The sequence below is a fragment of the Amaranthus tricolor genome, chromosome 1 (genome assembly GCF_026212465.1).
Source record: "Amaranthus tricolor cultivar Red isolate AtriRed21 chromosome 1, ASM2621246v1, whole genome shotgun sequence".
Taxonomy (NCBI): domain Eukaryota; kingdom Viridiplantae; phylum Streptophyta; class Magnoliopsida; order Caryophyllales; family Amaranthaceae; genus Amaranthus; species Amaranthus tricolor.
The window spans coordinates 5,491,201-5,510,132 of record NC_080047.1 but is presented as its reverse complement, the minus strand read 5'-3'; the positions used below and the strand labels follow the sequence as shown (position 1 = coordinate 5,510,132).

The 18,932-nt window shown below is 30.7% G+C and overlaps 2 protein-coding genes and 1 pseudogene across 4 annotated transcripts; 1 reads left to right on the top strand and 2 right to left on the bottom strand.

Annotated features, from left to right (window-relative positions):
• Nucleotides 1–1,016: 1,016 nt before the first annotated feature.
• On the bottom strand, nucleotides 1,017–5,820 carry LOC130826873 (protein DUF642 L-GALACTONO-1,4-LACTONE-RESPONSIVE GENE 1-like). Its single transcript, XM_057692487.1, has 3 exons — nucleotides 5,682–5,820; nucleotides 2,814–3,326; nucleotides 1,017–1,863 (listed from the first exon to the last, which is right to left on the bottom strand). The coding sequence occupies exons 1-3, from the start codon at nucleotides 5,743–5,745 to the stop codon at nucleotides 1,322–1,324; spliced, it is 1,119 nt and encodes a 372-aa protein (XP_057548470.1). The 5' UTR covers nucleotides 5,746–5,820; the 3' UTR covers nucleotides 1,017–1,321.
• Nucleotides 5,821–11,655: 5,835 nt separating this feature from the next.
• On the top strand, nucleotides 11,656–12,103 carry LOC130818117 (uncharacterized; annotated as a pseudogene).
• Nucleotides 12,104–12,457: 354 nt separating this feature from the next.
• On the bottom strand, nucleotides 12,458–17,643 carry LOC130823803 (protein BCCIP homolog). Of its 3 annotated transcripts, none has more exons than XM_057688594.1 (9): nucleotides 17,494–17,643; nucleotides 15,026–15,204; nucleotides 14,823–14,896; nucleotides 14,480–14,704; nucleotides 13,669–13,878; nucleotides 13,494–13,559; nucleotides 13,319–13,405; nucleotides 13,083–13,139; nucleotides 12,458–12,879 (listed from the first exon to the last, which is right to left on the bottom strand). In XM_057688594.1, exons 2-9 carry the CDS (start codon nucleotides 15,180–15,182, stop codon nucleotides 12,781–12,783), a joined length of 975 nt encoding a protein of 324 aa, XP_057544577.1. In that variant the 5' UTR covers nucleotides 15,183–15,204; nucleotides 17,494–17,643; the 3' UTR covers nucleotides 12,458–12,780. The 3 variants fall into 3 exon arrangements, with proteins under 3 accessions (XP_057544577.1, XP_057544568.1, XP_057544585.1); XM_057688585.1 differs by having other exon boundaries at nucleotides 15,026–15,193; XM_057688602.1 differs by having other exon boundaries at nucleotides 13,319–13,402; nucleotides 15,026–15,193; nucleotides 17,494–17,629.
• Between the last annotated feature and the right edge of the window lie 1,289 nt (nucleotides 17,644–18,932).

Here is an 18,932-nt window from a genome sequence, read left to right as displayed (position 1 = left end):
TAATCATGGGAGTTATTGGTTTTAATGGTGTTTAATGAAGAAGTGCAAAAGTTTTCTTGAAGATGCTTTGCTATTTAGTCGAGCAGAATCTGTTCAGAAGGCACCTGAAGGTCGCTCGACCTAGGCGCTCGACCGAGCAAGCTTCTATGTTGGGTCGAGCGGACAGTCAGAATGCTTCCAGTAGCCTCTTGTATCTCACTCGACCAGGTCGCTCGATCGAGCAAGCTCTCTGTTCTGGTCGAGCAGTTTCTCTGATGCGCCTAGGATGCTGTTTTTGTCTCTTTAAGTCCTTGGAGCTGTTACAACTCATTCATTATACAACATTAAGCATGTATTAAGTGAGCAATTATCATTGAATGTACTTAGTACTATAAATAGAGAGCTTTCATACTCATCCAAGACAACATCAAAAAACCCTAAGCCAAATACATAGTCATTTGTTTTATCTCTTACTCAATTGTAATACTTCATTTGTAAGAGTATTTTACTCCATTGAAATAATATAAACAAGAAACTACGCACTACGGAGGACATAGCCATCATTGGGTGAACCTCCTTAAATCATTGTGTTATTTTGCAAATCTTATTTTTTCAAACGTTTGTTTGTTCATTAAAATTGTTATCGTTCATCAAAATTCTTAATATCGTACCGATATGGCAAATTATTACAATATTATTATGTCAATCAATAATATTTGTACGTGTTAAGGAAATATATACATGTATGATAACCTATCGATGATAAAAAAAGGAGGTCATGCACCAATATAGCTTTATAGATCACTCCACGTACCAAAAATTAATTTTAAGATAAAATCTCATTTGGACTATGTATGAGCTTTTAATGATAAACATTTTTGGGTGAAAGTGTACGAGAGTATCCTTACTCTATCTTGTCATTAAATTACTAATTGAATAAACTAATTAAAATGAAAATCAATGAAAATAAGATTAATAAATATGTTTAAAAATAAACTTCCTATATTATTTAACCTCTAGGGATTTGAAAATTTATATTATTAGGAACAAATGAATAATTTTATTTCATCAATCAAATCAATAAAATATAACAAATAGATACATAAATTTTAAAACATCTTAAAATAATATTATAATATCTAGAAACCCTGAAAAAACCTCCTAAATGGGGTTCATGATGACATAAAATTAATACATACTACAAAGTAGTAAGTACTAGCTAGTCTGTCTCTAAATTTGCACCATACTAACTCAAAAAGTTCTCCCATTTATAAGTCATATGGTACTTTTTCATATGAATAATTGCATCAATCATAATAATAACAAAGTATTTTATAAATTATTACACCTTTGTAACATGCCTAGGGGTACGTATAGCATGAAGAACCTTTACATCATCAAGAACAGGCCCACACATAGACCCATCAATAGTCATGGTATAAAATGAGCTCAAAAACCTAATGCTTGTTGTACGTTCCTCGGCCTTAAACACAAGCTTGCCTTTCGTAAACCCGCCTCTGCCTTTCGAGTTGTAGGTGACCTTTGTGGTCGCCTTGGCTGCGAAAACCTCGATAGCCAAGGGACCCACACACCCGTTTTTGGCGTCACCAACAAGGAAAGTTAGGGCATATAATTTTCCTGGTTGGGTTCTAATGGTTTGTGCAATCACACTTTCTTTGCCACCAACAAGCTCAACTGCCCTTTGGCCTTCGGGTACATAGAAATGAAGGGAGTCTATGTATTTGACGGCTTTAAGGGACTCAATCCTCCATGCGGGTAATGGGGAGTGACTATCCTCAATGTTTGGAGGGATTAAGACACCCCATGATGAGGTGTGGAATACATAGGGCCCTTGTCCAAAATCTCCGTTCTTTACCAAATTACCTAAATATATCATCCATACAATCAAAATCAATAAATAATAATATTAATTATTATTATTATATGAACCATGTAACGATTATATTTATAAAGTTTAACTGTTAATTTATGTTTTTATCTAACACATAAGCTTTATGATCTGTTGTAAATGTATTTTGTTTATTTTCGCAAGATATAACATTTATACTTCACACAAAACATTAAAAGTGATAATTTTAAATTAAAATAGATGTATTATGAAGTACTATTTTTTTTTAAAAGAAGTATAAGGTTTTTTTTCTAATAATTTTTTGTATAAGTTGTTTGTAAAATATTTCATTTGATCGAGATATGTATGAGGAAGTTTCCTTCTCACTTGTAGGATGCGCCATGTTCCGGTATATGCATGCATGTGGTTACTATCATCATATCACATTGAAGCTAAGCACATTATAACATGTTTTTGTTAGCTAACTAGCTTTTCATTATTTTCTCTCCTATTAGGAATCACAAGTATTATTTTAGTGCTTTAGAGATGTGGCTAAAAGACGTACGTTCATAGAAGGAGAGTAATATTAATTATGGTCGTCTTTTAGCAAGGACATAATAAGCTTTTGCCTAAAGATTCTAATTTTTTAGAGTCTAAAAAATTAATTTTATGTACAAGGTAAATATTAACATGAATTGAATTTAAATATAATTTATATTTTTTACTAAGTAATATGAGTTACTCGTAATTTAAAACATAAAAAAACAAAAAAAAATATTATGGAGTATTAATTATTACATTTTAAGTTCTTTTTCATCTTTCGCTTTAAGGCCTCAAAATAAACTAGCGGCCCATACCACTTAAATAAATTAACCCATCATGTACAGCGCCAATTGAATTGCATTATTATGAATTAAGACAATAATAATATCCCAACAAAATATCAATTAGTATGCAATATGCATTAAGGGAGAAAACAAAGTACCTCCAGTAGGCTTAACTGATTCCAAAATAGTAAGAGCAATGGTATCAATAAGAGGTCCACAAGCCGGGTCTTCACCGGGCTGGCCCGGGTTGTGGAGGGTAATCTCGACAACATTGGCCTCAGCCCGAAAACCCCAGGCGTACGCATCGAACCCAACACTGGTGTACACAGTCTGTAAGGGTAAAATCCCAGTGTGACCCTTAGAACTAGGGGTGATAATAACATTAAGGACCTCTTCTTGGGCACATGTCCTTGCAAAACTGAAGGTTAGGGCATAAAATTTGCCAGGTTGAGTAGCTACTTTTTGTTTAATTGAAGCATTACTGCCTAGTCTTACTGCATGTTTGCCTTCAGGGACTACTAAAACCATGTCTTGTTGTTTTGTTCCTGTTGTTATGTACTCAACAAATCCAAAGGTTTCCCAATTTGGAATTGCATATTTTCCCTCTACCTTGGTCCCACTCAGTTGTGTTGAGCTTGGACTTTTCTCAAAGTTTCCATTTGGAAGTAATCCTGATCAAAACAAAAGGTTTTATGAATTTTTTGCTTAGAAACATCTTAACATAGGAGCACAATCATTGGGAATAGGGTCGTTTCTCTCCTAAGAAAAGATAGATATTTGTCTATGGTCCAGAGCTAAAAAAAAGTTTAATATCTCAATTTAACAATGTTGTCATGCCGGATATAGAATATTGCTTGTCAAACACTACCCATTAAAAAATCGAAATTGATCCTTTATAGAAAGGGACATGTTCCTTTCATAAAGCTTATAACCTATAAAATGTCAGAAATGACACTAATTAGGGACATCTACAAATAAAAATAGATCTATGTAGGGGCTTGGCCGGTGATCCTAGATCACACAATAGAATGTACATTTTATTTAATTTCTTTTAAAAAATATGTAAATTGTTGAATATCTTAATTAATAGATGTCATTGCCAGTCATAACTTTTAAAAAAATTAAATTATTATAATAAAAATTTCAATTACTCCATAATTAAAATTTAAAAATCAGCAACCGCCATAAAAAAAATTTAAAATTTATACTTGTCTCGTCCACAAACGAATCTTTATTTTTATGTTATAAACACATAATTTTTTATTTACTTATTTTTTCAATCTACTTCATAGATATTTCTATATATAGGAATATGATTGAATATATAGACTAAAGTAAAAGCTTTTTAAATACTCTATAATATAACATATTCAAAAGAACAAAAAGAGTAAAACCTCTTAATAAATAAAAGCCTTGAAATGGGTAAATTGGTGAAAAAATAGAAAAGGATATCCAAAGTACGTAAGTAAGCATGTGAGCATGTGAGTTAAGGTTTAATTCGTCCAGCAAGATCTAAATCTCTGACATCTAACTTCATATAACATGGCCTCAATTAAAATTTCCACCTAATAAGATACATGCCCCAACCACGTTTGTTGGGTTGTTTGCAAGCAAGCATTGCCACAATTTTTATTTTAATTTATCATTTTAATATAATATCTTTATCTTAAGTACTATTTTTATTGTTTTTTTTAGTTTTAATCAACAAATCTTTTTTTTTTTTATCTTTTTCATTTTTACTTGTAAATAGTGATTTATATTATTTTCTTAATATTTGTGTTAATTGTTAAAATTATAACTAAAAAACAGAGAAAGTGCATTATAAAAAGTTTGGGTATTATAATTATAATTTTAAAAGTAGTATAATATCATGTACTCAAAATAGCAAGAAATTATTCATTTTTATAATGATTGAAAATCTCTTAAATAAAGTATACATGAAAAACAATTTTCGTGTCAACCACCTTATTTATATTTATGGGTCAATAGGTGAGCATATATTATTTTAAATTAATGTAGTGAAATTTTTTTTAGAATTAGTTAATATTCAAATGTATTCAAATTTCTACTATTTCTACAAGACAATAGTTTCATTTTTGAAAGAAGCTACTATTACATAAAATTGTTGCATACATACAACAAATTTTTGTCTTCTTTATTGGCATCTTTTACTTATCAACTTTTTATTATTATTATTATTATTATTATTATTATTATTATTATTATTATTATTAATGATAATATACAAGTTATAATCGAAGATATAAAGGTTATATTAAATTTGTAAAAAAATCAAATAGTACAAATAAAAAAACTAAATTGTCTAGATCATCACTATGTTAGGAAAATTACTGGTATTGGGATCAGGATAGGACTATCAAGAAACCGAAAAATAAATAAATTAAAAGCTAAGCAAGTTCTTGTACATAATAGCTCAACAAATAAAATGGTTATCTTGATCAACCACTTTTTTTTTATTACAAGTAGGTTTAAAATCGAACTCATTTACCTTAAAAAAAATGATACTTACTTATGGATTTTCATCTTCAAATAAAAAAGGATTAACAACATTACATATATATATTCTTATGAATTGTAAAGTAAAAATTTTATACTTATATACGAATGCACTTAAATAATAAACGCTTTTTTATATAAAAACTTGTATACTATTTCGATATATAAAATTGTCACCATCATAATCTCAAATTCATAAAAGTTATGAACAGAATTTGAGTAGGGATGAAAAACGAATAGACCCATATCACCATACAGCCCGTTTTGTATGAGACCGTGAGAAGTTCATAAGCTAAAAATTTCTATTAATGGGATATTTAATTCAAGTATGATGCATATCTCACGGTGAGACCGTTTCATACAAGAATTTGTGATCACCATATTCTTATTAAAGGAGAATAAAAGGGATTGCGGCCAAATAAGACACTCAGCTCGAAAAAGATGTGCAAGCAAATGAAGTGATAACAAATTAAACAACATAGAGATTAAGACATGAACAACTTAATTACCTCCGAACGAAAGAGTGAAGCTTGAAGCTAAAAGTAGCACTAAGTATCCAGTGATCTTCAACATAATTATGTAAAGAATAAAAGATTAAAGAAGAAAACGAATAAGTGAAAAATAGAAGTGGAGTGTGGGAAAGAAGAGGGGTGGCAAAGAGTTTTTATGTGTTTGTATTTATAAAACTAACCTTACTTTTCATGGGTATTTACATTCAATGCCATTCATTTTGGACTGACTCATTTCTCAGTTTTCTTAATAAAATATTAGTAATTATTCGTTATGATTATAGATTAAGATTAACTGGTTAATAATCACTGCTGATTAAATCACAATATTGACAGTTACTGTTAGTTGAATGTTAGGGTAACAAATCATTAAACGACATGATCTGGTCAAGTTCCAAGGTTGCTTATTTTAACTTATTCATAATACGTACAGATCCGGTGGATTAAGAAAAAAAAAAAAAAGCGATCTCACAAATAATTCAAAATTATTCTTTCTTTTTTTTAATTGCACCCAAATTAAGTTTTGTACTGTTTATCATGCTATGATATTTTGCATATGTGGCTATTATACAAAAAAAAAATATAGTAATATTATTGTAAGATCTTGTTTTATTCGTCTCGTCACATATTTTTACAATATTAATTTTTTATAATTTTAGCTATGTTAAGTCTAAATATCAACAATTTGATAAACGCAATAGTCTGCTTAGAAAGGTGTTTGAATGTAAGTTTAAATATCAAGGGAGTATTATAAGTCGGATGTAAATTATTACTAATGGTAAGATTGATCACCAGCAGTGTGTGGTTTGATCCCTACCCAAGCAACTCAACAAAAATCATTTTTTTACTCTGTAATATAGTACTATTAGATTTTTAACATCTTTTTAAGTATTATCACTTACTTATTTAGACTATTTATTAAATTCGCCCATATATAGGTCAGACATGGGCGAACCAAAATTTAAAGAAAGAATGGTCTAGAAGACTATATTATAGTTGTTAGAAGGTTTGAAATTCATTTAAAGTTCCTTGTAGCGATTACCATAAAAGGGAAAATTCAATATTAAAGGGCTTTGATTGACATTAACACCCTTAGTTTGGCCTATGATACGCATCAATTATTTGGACTTTTCTTATGGTTTTTTTTACGAGTCCTGTTCCAATTAAAAGACATTTTTTTGTTAATAAGTAATTAGATCATAATTTGCAATATCAACTTTTAGTGACTAATAATTAAAATATTTCTAAATACTACTTCTACATCAAAACTTTTAATACAAATTTCTTAGACAAATGACATATTGGTTGAAATATTAGTTGATTTGACTAGTTAAAAATTTTGAGTTAGCTTATAAGTAATTGCTTAATGAAGTTGTTATATATTCTATTTGTCCATTTTAATTCACCTCATATTATGATTTTACCATTTTAATTCACCCAATCTTACTTTTTAATTTTCGTATTATTTTCGCTTGAGACAAAATTAAAGAGACAGAGAAAAAAATATTTAGTAAAAAGTAAGTGTTTATTATTGAAGGTTTCTTAAAAATAAATATGTTGAAAAGCCAAAAATCAGAATATTTTAAAAAAGGTTTGTTAAAACAGTAGGGGATAGGAATGGCGGTACGAGGAACGAGGAATATAGAGAGCGAAAAACAAGGGTGATATAATGTGGTGATGGACAAAGGCATTAAAAAGAAGCACATGTTAGGTTATTATCCTTATCGATTACTTCATCATGCACCTCACCCGGGCATATCTGTCTCAAGTCTTCTAATTTTGACCTCTGCTCGTTATTTTTTTAAAAAATAAGGTAATATATTATAAAGAAAAGCAGTTAGGATACATCGTAAGTGAAAATATAGTCTTTTACGGCGGAGGAGTAGAGGCTACAGTAATGAATAAAAAGTTTAATATTAAAAAAGCAAACATTAGTTATATACTTATTGTAATACTCCAGATTTAGCTTGAAAACGGATTGATAGACTACTCATACCAACAAGGTATATTTTTTTTTCTAGGGAGCCCATTTGCTAAGAACTCCACAGTTAAGCGTGCTTGGTGGAGAGCAATCTTAGGATGGGTGACCTCCTGGGAAGTTTTCCCGGGTGCGCACGAGTGAGGCCAAAGTGCGCTGGAAAGACTTGTGTTGGTTTGTGGGGCTAGTCTACAGTCTCCAAAAGTAGTCACCAGCAGTCCGAGGGGCCGGGGTGTTACGCTTATATTTAGAAGGTTGTTTATTTTAAAATAAATAATAAGATTTATTTTCAACAGATCAAACATTAGTAAAAAAAGCAAATTAGAAAAAAAGGTAATAAACTCATAGAGAGAAATGGAGTATCTAATTAAAACGAAGGTGACCATGTGAAGTATATAATCTTAGAAAGACTATTGTTTCGTTATGATTTCTTGGCAAACGTTACTTGGATAAATTTAGTTCATTTATGCCTTTTAGTTTATAACTTGTTTTTCAATTCAAAATAAATGAACATAAATTTGTGTTTGATTGATTAAGCCATATATATTTTTTATAATCGAGAATATTAAATTGAATTATAATAGCAAAAAATATATTGAGTCAAATTGAATGGAACTCATTAAAAGTCCTGTAATAAGCCTTATCACTCGTGATTTATCATATTTGAATTTATTTTGAAAAATGAGATGATAAGTTCACCTAGTAAATGATATACGTACACTAATAAGTTATACTTCTTCCGACTATTTCATACTGTTTGTCACAAAATTTTGAGAATTTTTTGGTCAAATATAACAAACAATATAAATTGGAAAATCTAAAGATGTTCAAAACAGACATAATGACTTGATATTGTAAACAAACTTAATATGTACTGGCATAGAAAATGAATTATCAATTATGTAATAACCATTAAACCAAAATGAACACAAAATTCGACTTTAAATCAATCTACAATATCTGACCCAAAATCCACCCAATAATCCGACTGTTATCTATTTGTGTCAAGTTAACGATCTAATATAATTGACGATAAAATAATGAAGATGATCTCTTGGAGTAATATCTAATTAAGTTGCGGCTACTAGTTGGTAAACTTCACCTTTTTGGTTTTTCTCACTGACAATCATATTAAAAATATTTCATTAATAGAAACATTAATTAACCAACTAAATTTGAAGCGATAATGAGATGTCTAAGTAACTAAACAAAAACAAATACATTATAAATCAATGTAATAAATAAATAATCCAATTTGGACTGTTTCACGTGGATGAAGCACATGGAAGTTTAGATTTGCAGAAAGTTCAGATTTTTTTTAAAACATCTCATAAACTCTCAATGATTCAAAACAAGACGGGTGTTCATAAATTTGGATAACTGATAGCTAATTAGAGTGATTAATTTGATTATTTAATTTTGAATATGCTGCTGAGAGCAGTATGTTACAAAGTAATTGTTATATTACTACAAATTGTTTCAATCAGTTAATATGTTAAACACTAACATTAAATGATCTACCAACCAATTATCTTAGTGTACCTAAATAAACTAAAATTATCCAACGAGTTATTTTGCTATTCACCTCTTAACAATTTTTTATTTATTTTTTGTATAATGGTGTCCTTGTTACAAATGAAAATATTACTATTATTGAAACAATTCAAAAAATTTATTGAATTGTATTAAATATTAAAAAATGAGAACTTATATCATTAAAAAAATGAGAATTTATATTAATAACTTCAAAACATTTATTTTAAAGGGATTAAGTGAAAATCAAACTTAAATTTTTACTTGAGAAAAGTGATAAATCCTCCAAATTAAAAAAAAACCAACGTAGAGGAATGAGGTGGTATAATTTATCGTAAAAATAAATTTAAAAAATACAAATATATAGCATAATCATAGGAACCATATAATTAAGAATTTTCATATAATTTGAGTAAATAATGGAGAAATATCAAAATGGGTCAACAAACAGCAGATACGAACGAAACATAAAGCAGGTATTATCTAATATTCAACTCTAAAGTCTAAGAGATCAAATGAAACAATTAAGACCTTAATTATTTAGGCATTCCATGTGCATTGGAGAGCCATTAGATCATGGTTGTATGTAAATCTGTATGCATTGAAGTTTCGTGCAAGTTATGTGTATTATTTATTCAAGTAAAAAGGATTGATCAGGTCTTGTTACAGTTAAAGTAAGTATAATTTTCTTGAGATGAAATTCTGAAGTTAAATTCTCACCTAGTATATATTCTACTTTCCTCGGTCTATTCTTATAATAAAAAAAATTCAAATCTTAAGTTAAATGTCTTTCTTGGTATAATTTAGTTTTTCAAAGATCAATGTTATTATGCTTAATTCATAATTCATATCCTTTCCTGCCGTTTGGTCGGCAATAATGGCTGACCAATAACATGTTATTGAGGTGTGAAGAAACCAGTATTGCTTCATCTTAGTGGCTAGTGGTTGGACAATTGATCATATATTAGATAATAAGACAAATTCAATAGACACCGTAACTGTTTGAGAATATAACATATAATAATAAACTTTAATCATCAGCTTAAGCTTTTGGTTGAGTTAATTCATTCACATGACATCAGAAAATAGCCTGACAAGAGTTCACGAATTCGAATCTCAAATTCAAGTGGAATATTTCACACTAGATATGAGGAGGGTCTATACTGTATTTACACTTCTAGCCCAAAAGCTCTTGTATGAAAGGGCATATTAAAGTATGTATAACATATCCTGAGACCTCCATTATCAGTTTAAACATCCAAAAAATTGTGTAAATAGTCACTATCAATACAGATTTGTATATGTTCTCCCAAATCAATTACCTCCAATGTATTAATTGAGTTTTTCCATGTATTATCTTGCACATCCTAAGACTACTATAAGACACATTCATCATATAGTTTTTTTATAAAATAAGCTTTCTAGAAAAGAAAATAAACTTTGTTGATACTTAATTTGTTACTTGCGATTCAATTATCTTTTTGTTACTTATGTAGTTATGTTTCATTTGAACGGGAGCATTGGCACAATGGTTCACATGTGGTCGTCTGATTGAAATATCACAAATTTGAATCTTCAAAACGACATCTAGCAGAAATGAAAAATTTGAAATTTTTAAGTTAAAAAATTTGAAAAATAAACCAAATAATCTAACTTTCAAACTTATTCTAAATGTAAGCATCAAATTCCCAAACCTGAGGTTTGAGGCTGTTTGCAGTTAGTAACTGCGAACAACTATTTGACCTGTTTTGACTTGTTCGCAGTTACTAACTGCGAACAACATGCTCCACAAAAACAGGTCAAAATAGTTGTTCGCAGTTACTAACTGCGAACAGCCCCAAACTTCAGATTTGAAAATTTCACGCTTACTTTTGGAATAAGTTTGAAAGTTGAATTATTTAATTCATTTTTTTGATTTTTTGACTTAAAAGATTTCAAATTTTTGCAGAAATGCTAGGTAAGACTTACCTTCACGACACCTATGTGAACATGTGATGTAACTCTCTCCTTGCTCTAAAGTGATATTGAGGTGCACCAATTTTTTTTTTTAATGTGTTCACTGAAGAATTAGACGAGAGACGGAAATTAGAGAGAACCAATTCGAATTTATGTAGGAATATCAACCACCGAGGCAATTCATCTTTTGAAGAGACTGATGAAAAAGTATAGAGAGCGAAAGAAGGATTTGCATCTGGTGTTCATTGACCAAGAGAAAACATACGATAGCATACCACAAAGCATTGTTTGGGATAGCCACAAGAATAGAAGTATTTCACGAAGGTACATTGAGGTAATACAGGACATGTATGACAGAGTGTCGACTACATACATACACCGGTGGGTATGACAAAGTCTTTCCCAATTAAAATGGAACTACATCAGGGATCAGCACTAAGTCCTTTTATTTTTACGGTCAGTATGAAAGAAATCTCTAAATCCATCTGAAAAACCGTACCATTGTGCATGCTTTTCGCCGACGATATAGTTTTGGTCTCAGAAACCAAGGAGGAAGCTAATAGTAAATTGGAAGAGCGGAGGAAAGCCTTAGAGGGTAAGGGGTTGCGCATAAGCCGTACGAAGACAGAATACTTACGATATAATTTCAGTGGGACAGAATCAATAGGAGGTGACCGGAGAAGTTGTTGCATGCACGTTCAAATTCAAGTATTTGGGATCGGTGATTCAGAGCAATGGGGAGATTGATGGAGACGTTACTAATCGTATACAAGTGGGTTGGCTTAAGTGGCGAGCAGCAACTGGGGTACTTTGTGATAAAATGCTTCAGAGGAGATTAAAAGGTAAATTTTACCGCGTTGCAATTAGGCCGCCGTTGTTATATGGAACAGAATGTTGGCCCGTAAAGAAGATTTTCGAACAAAGGATGGAAGTAACAGAAATGCGTATGTTGAGGTGGATGTGTAGTAATACTATGATGGATAGGATAAGAAACTAGGAATTCAGGGAGAAGTTAGGAGTTGCACCTTTCTCTACAAAGATGCGGGAGAACAGGTTGAGATGGTTTGAACACGTGCAGAGAAAGACACATGACGTCCTAGTAAGAAGGATCGAATGCATCATAGTGGAGGGCAAGAAAAGTCGAGGAAAACCTAAGAAAACGTGGGAAGAACAGATTAAAAGTGACATGCATGAACTTGTCAAACGTTGAATTTCAAATATAGAAAACATATTTTTTACTATAATAATTAACATATAACCTTTTAGGTCACACAATGACAACTAGGTTGGTACACCAAGGTTCCCTTCATTCATCAAAAAACAGAGAACACAAAATTTGCATCCTACCATCTTCATATATTCCAGTAAAAAATTGTACATTCCGTAATAAATTATAAATCATAACATTGAACTATGATAGAATACATACTTTTCTGCATTTTGCATTCATAAGATAAAGGTGTGTATTCCTATAGGTCTCGCTCGATTTCGGACAAGCATCATAAATAAAGATCAAAATTGTGTACGACTTGTTTAGAGAACAAAAACTAAAGAAGAGATTAAAGATCAAAATTTTGTAGCAACCAACCTTTCCTGGGCATGAACTAAACTTAAAGATGTAGATTAGCAGCTTTAAGAATCATCTATGAGAGAACGCACTTTTTGCCGGAATACTGGCACCTTATCTGCCTCAACAACCATCACCAGTCCCATTAACCGGTAATTTTTTAACTGCAGTGAGCAAATGACGGATAAGAAAGAACAGTCAGCATCATTATCGGATTATCCTACAGACAGACATCTTTCAAGACTAATTATTGATTATCGCAAATCTTGATTGGCCAAGTACGTAAGGATGAAAAAGAGTTATTGACCTGGAATGAATATGAAGAATAAAAAAACAATATTGAGAAAGAGGGAATCATCAAACTGACCTCTTGAGTTGTTGGTGGCTGATTGTGCAAAGGGAAAGTAAAGGACCATGAACAAAGCTGAAAACACATACAGGTAAAGTCAAAACCAGTTTCGAGATAAAAAATTTATACTATCCTCCATTTTTTTGTTCGATAACAACACCTCTCCCTTTTCTGTAACAACTTTTTGACCGAAAAGTAGCTATTAAAAAGAAACAGAGGATAGTATTAACCAAAGGCCAAAGATTGATTGAAACCTCGTAGAAGAGTTCATCTTCTGGTTTTACATAAATTATGTCTTCGTCATTGCTACTAGTGGATCCCTTCTTATTCTGATGAATCTTCTGCGAAAAGAAGTATAGCAAGAGAGCACAAAAAATCAATGAGCACGAAAACAGTGCACTAAAATGAATGCAGAGATGCCAAAGTTACCTTGTATATTCTAGTGATCAGTAAGAAATACTTGAAGCGAAATGATTTGCGGAGATCTTCAGTTGGCTATAATCACAGAAAAACAGTAGTTTTACCAGGATCACCACCCATTTTAAAACAGAAACAAACACAAGGATGTGGTAAGCTACTGAATAGAAATCATAGGTCATCTAACCTCGTCTTCTGTAGCCCATGAAATTTCATCAAAAAGGGCATCATAAAGATGTGGCAAAAGTTGTGGAGGAAGATTCATGACACGCTGAGAAACCATCAGACCGACGTGCTCAGCATGTTCGTTTAGAAGTCTTTTTAGCTGACCGATGAAACTCTTCTGCTCACATACTTTAAGCAAGTAGCCTTTAATTTCAGTGATACATTTATTTTCCTGACATCACAAGAACCAAGGATCACAAATTTGGTCTTTGTTTTTTCACTTGAAAACCTCCCTTTATTTTAACTTAATAATCCTCATTTCACTTATTGTTGTAGTGAATTAAATTTGGATAGCACTTTTATAGAAAAACGTTTTTCATGATATATGATTCCTTACAGGCTCACCTGAACTTTTATCAATGACTAAATCATATCCTGAAAATTTTAAACGGAGAAAGATACAGTTTTAATTAATTCATAGAGTATAATTAGTTTAAATTGGTATCAACTATCAACCATTGAACACAAAGATACAAGTGTAGAAACAATTTGATTGTTATGCAAATCAAATGACACCCTCAATGATATTCTACTGGCATCGTCATCATCATCACCATACCCAGTATATCCAACTCATAGGATATGAGCAATGATAGGGTTTGGGAGGGATGGAAGAATGAATACCATACCCCTATCAAAAAAAGGTACGGAGGTTGCGGCTAATTACACCCTCGGCTCAAGACAGACCTACAAATGAGAACAAAAAACCCAAAACAATAATCATGACAAAGATAACTAACGATGGTCTAAAGGCACAAAGCACAATTAGTTACCTCATATCTTCCCAAGTTCAAAGCCGTTAGAAGCGCAAACAATCCTTCGTCCTCATCATCCTCTATCTTAACCACAGAGCCAACTGTTGTTTGGGCTAATATTAAATCAACAAAACCACTCAAGTCCCATTCCTTGTCATCAAGATAGCTCTGTAGTAATATCTTCACTCCATGAAAATCATCAGGCTTTGGATCAAAAAAGGCAAAATCTGCCTGGATAACTTCCTTCACGAAAAATTTTACATGGGAAACTTAGTTTGTGCAAATACAGCCAATACAAATGTACAATCAAGACTTACACACAGCTATAACAGGAATATAAACATCACACGTGTTTCCTTACTTCAGAAATTTCTTCTTCAGAAGATCCAGACTCAGGATCTTTCTCTTTCAAACAGTGCCTGCTAGTCCCGCTGGCTGAAAATAACAGTAGTAAAGGCATTCATAACACAATAAGACAAGCACGTGAACAGAAAAACAAAGGTTGACAAAATATCATTCTTTCTCTAATAGTAGTATATAACAGAGTTTATACTAAAGAAACACCTAATAATTTTGAAGAAGGCATTCCATCAGATTTTGAATTGGAAACAATGCGCTTTGATGAGCAAGCATTTGCAAATCTGGCAACCGAACGAGCAAATGGAGAGAATGCTAAAGGTCGAGGAAGTAACTGGCCACTTCGGCGTGGTTTTCGAGGCATCACACCAAGTACTGCATCAAACCTAAAACTTGGTTAATTCGCATCCTTCGAAACCATAATTCTCATCCCTTCTTTTCATTCACCAAAAGCAAATTAAATAGCCAAAACATAATTTCATAAATTAAATAGAAAATTAAATAGCAAAGTAACAAAAGTCATTTTATAAGTTAATCTAATACATGTATCTACACATCAAGGAAACACCAAACATGTTATACCTGGCACACCAGGTATCATTGTACTAAACCCATTTTCTATTTGAGATCTATAGTTTAAAAATTCTTACACACACGCACACAGTAAATCCGTCGTCACAAAATTGCTTCCAAAATCAAGATTTCTTAGTTAGTGTCGTGTTGGACATTTCAAAGGCAGGCACTGAGCAAAACCTAAAACTTGGGCTTTCATCAAATTCAATTAAGTTAATATTTGTGAGTAAATATTGATAAAGTTTACTCAGATCGGACGAACCAAATTATGCAAAAAATTAGGTTTTCTTAATGGCTTTGAATTTTACAAAAAACACTTTCTAGCAGTAAATAATTGATTTTACTTTACTAATTCACTATACCACAATACACTTTCTAGCAATACTACTCTACCAATATGCTGCTCCACAATACATTTTACAAATTAAATTTCTAAAAATCCTTTTCTAGCAGTACTTTATAGTTTCTACTAATTCACTACTCCAAAGTAGAAATTAAGAAATACTAGAAGATAAATCAATGATTGTCATTACACTTTTTTTGCGATTAAAAGATAGGTTGATGGATGGGGAAACCCCCAGGACCTTGCAAGGAGAATGCGGTACTTGCTTCAAATGAGATTAGACTCGATTCCAATCCTCCAATTCCCCAGTACACTCTAGAAGATTAAACAATATACAACAGAAGCCAAGCAATAGAAATCCACTCTCATTATTTTACAACCAATGTTTAAAAACATAGGTCTCTGATTAAAGTATAATAACTGAGCTCACCATAGTATTTGGGAAATCAAACAAGAATTCAAATTTAAATTGAGCCACATTATACATACAATAGCTAATCAAAATTCTCAAATTCCACAAAATTTCTAAATTTTATTTTCAAAAAATATAATTAATATAGCAATTAAGAAAACTTAATACCAAACAGAGAAAATAGACGTGTGTTGTGACAAGTTCCAAATCTCACGATGTTGGAGGTGACTTTGATCACCTAGTAGCTTACTCAATGGTATGCACACTTGAGAATGAAGATGTGAATGCAATGGAGTATGGGAGGATTAATTTTGGATCACTTGATGAAGTGATTAAGGTTGATGATTTAGATAGCTTTTATAAAGGCTATAGAGCACTAAGGAAAGGTGTTGAGGTGTGCATCGATCAAGGGAAGGCTCGAGGGAACAAAGTGCAACCAAGACAACACCACAGAATGAGGCAGCAGGCTGCTGGAGGAAGAACAGCAAGTCCATCATTCGTCAGTTTCTGTTTTTTGTTGCGGAAATGTTTGGGCTTCAAGCCCTTTGGTCCAAGGGTTTCTAATATGTCTTAGGCTATATATAAGGGTCTTAGAACATACTTGGAACATATGAGAGAGTTTATTCTAATACAAAATTTGTGGGAGATTGACATCGTTCAACCTTTGCTCATATCTTAATACAAAAAAACCATGCCAAACATTACAAAATCTACTTAATTACCGTTTAAAATGATGATATACTAATAAATATATAGGTCTTTTGTGAAAAATGAAATTAATTTCTGATAAATATCCATTAAGTCAAAAACCAACAAAAATTATAGTTAGTCCTTCTTCCTTAAGCTTAATCAGTCTTCTTTCTATCAGTTTTTCTCATCTTATTTATGTCAGAATTCAAAGCAAAGTTAACTTAGTTATAATCGACAAACAGCAAGTAAAAACATACAGTAACAGAAGTACAAAAAATTGAAAATCACTAAATTATATCCAAAAAGTACATTTAAACATCTAATAATTTACCTGATTAAAATGACCAATCAAATACACTCCAACAATTCTAACCTTATGCAAAGGACAATATTATTAAGAATTCCATTTTCCCTCATTATGCCCTAATTTCATTGAAGAGAACTTCAGGAAATTAAACAGAAGAAACTGAATCAAGAGCGAAATACTGAAAGTATAAGTTATTCTTCAATAATTTCAAATCCCAAATTTCGAGTTCAATTCAATTGTTAGCAAAAATTAAAATTTTCAATCCTAAATTTCTCAATTAATGAGTTACTGGAATTTCTGCATTTGTGAAGAACATGAGATGAAAAGAAATACTTCAAAAGAACACTAACCTCAAACATGGACAAAGTAGGGTTGAATAAAGAGAAAGATTGGCGGCGCTCAGGTGTTCGAAATAGGTGGCAGAACGATGGGGAAGATCGGCGTTCTGAATTCCTGATTAAGGAAACGTTGGATTTGGAAATTATTAGTCACTTTTAAACATTGACTCAAATTTATTATAGGTAAATTGTCAATACTTTCTCCTTTTAAATTAATTGCAACCTTAGAAAAATAACACTATTTATTTATTACTTTTATTTTGTAATTAAATTTTAATATATAGGTTAAAATATAATCAATTAAAATCTTATTTGATTCTTCTTATTGTAAAGATTATTAATATTAAATTTTTATAATTTTTTTTTATATATAATTCGAGATATTAAGGATTGAATTAGTGTATTAGACTGCATGAAATAGCAAACGTTGCAAATAAATTGGAACGGAGGAAGTAATAAACTAATATTTGCTTGATTCCCGGAAAATAAATCCATATGTTATTTATTATTAAATAAACTCACCTATTAGGTAACGTTAAAATTAAACAGACCTATTATTTATAATAATTTTCAAGGCTTCTTTGTAAGTTAAACATTATGAATAAAATATAATTGAATTTATTTTCAGCAATTATAACAATAAATGAGTTTCTTTATTTTCAGTAGATTGAGATGTTGGTTTATTTTTCCCCTTTAAAATATCTAATAAATCAATTCAATAAAAATAATCTTATCGTAAAATTATTTCATTTTAAAATTTGTGTTTAACCATATTATTCCAATATTTGTAAAAATGGGGCCAAATAGAATTATAATTTCTATAGTTCCTCTAACATATGATTTGGGTGGATTCTAGAATTCTGGAATTTTAATCGACCAGTTATTTATTGAATTGTAAAATTCAGTTTTGTTTTATTTTAAATTTTTTATTTGCTTTTTAACCGTTTGTTAATATACTAATTCAAAACTTAATAGTGATAATTGCATATAATTAAAAATTATAAAAATTAGATATTAATAAAACTTATGTTGAAACGAATCAAACAAGCTCCTTTGACTATGTTTTAATGCATAAATTAAGAATAAAATAAAAATTAAGAGTGATTGATGAATAGTAACCAAAAGTAAATAGAACATTTGAAAAGAATGGAGGGAGTATAAAAGTAATTGGATATTGACATATGAATTTTGAATATATAGTACTCAATTACTCATATTTAAATAAGATTGTAGAGTATACAATTAAATTTAAATTTCAATAATTTTTGTGTGACAATCATCAAAAATTTTAATATGACTATTGATATGTAAAAAATAACTAATTAACTATATGAAAACGACAATGCTGAATTCTTTTTAATTCATAATACGGACTTTATTGATAATTGAAACGACAATATTAACTATTACACAAAATAAATATATGAATTTCATCGTCTAATCGTAATTTA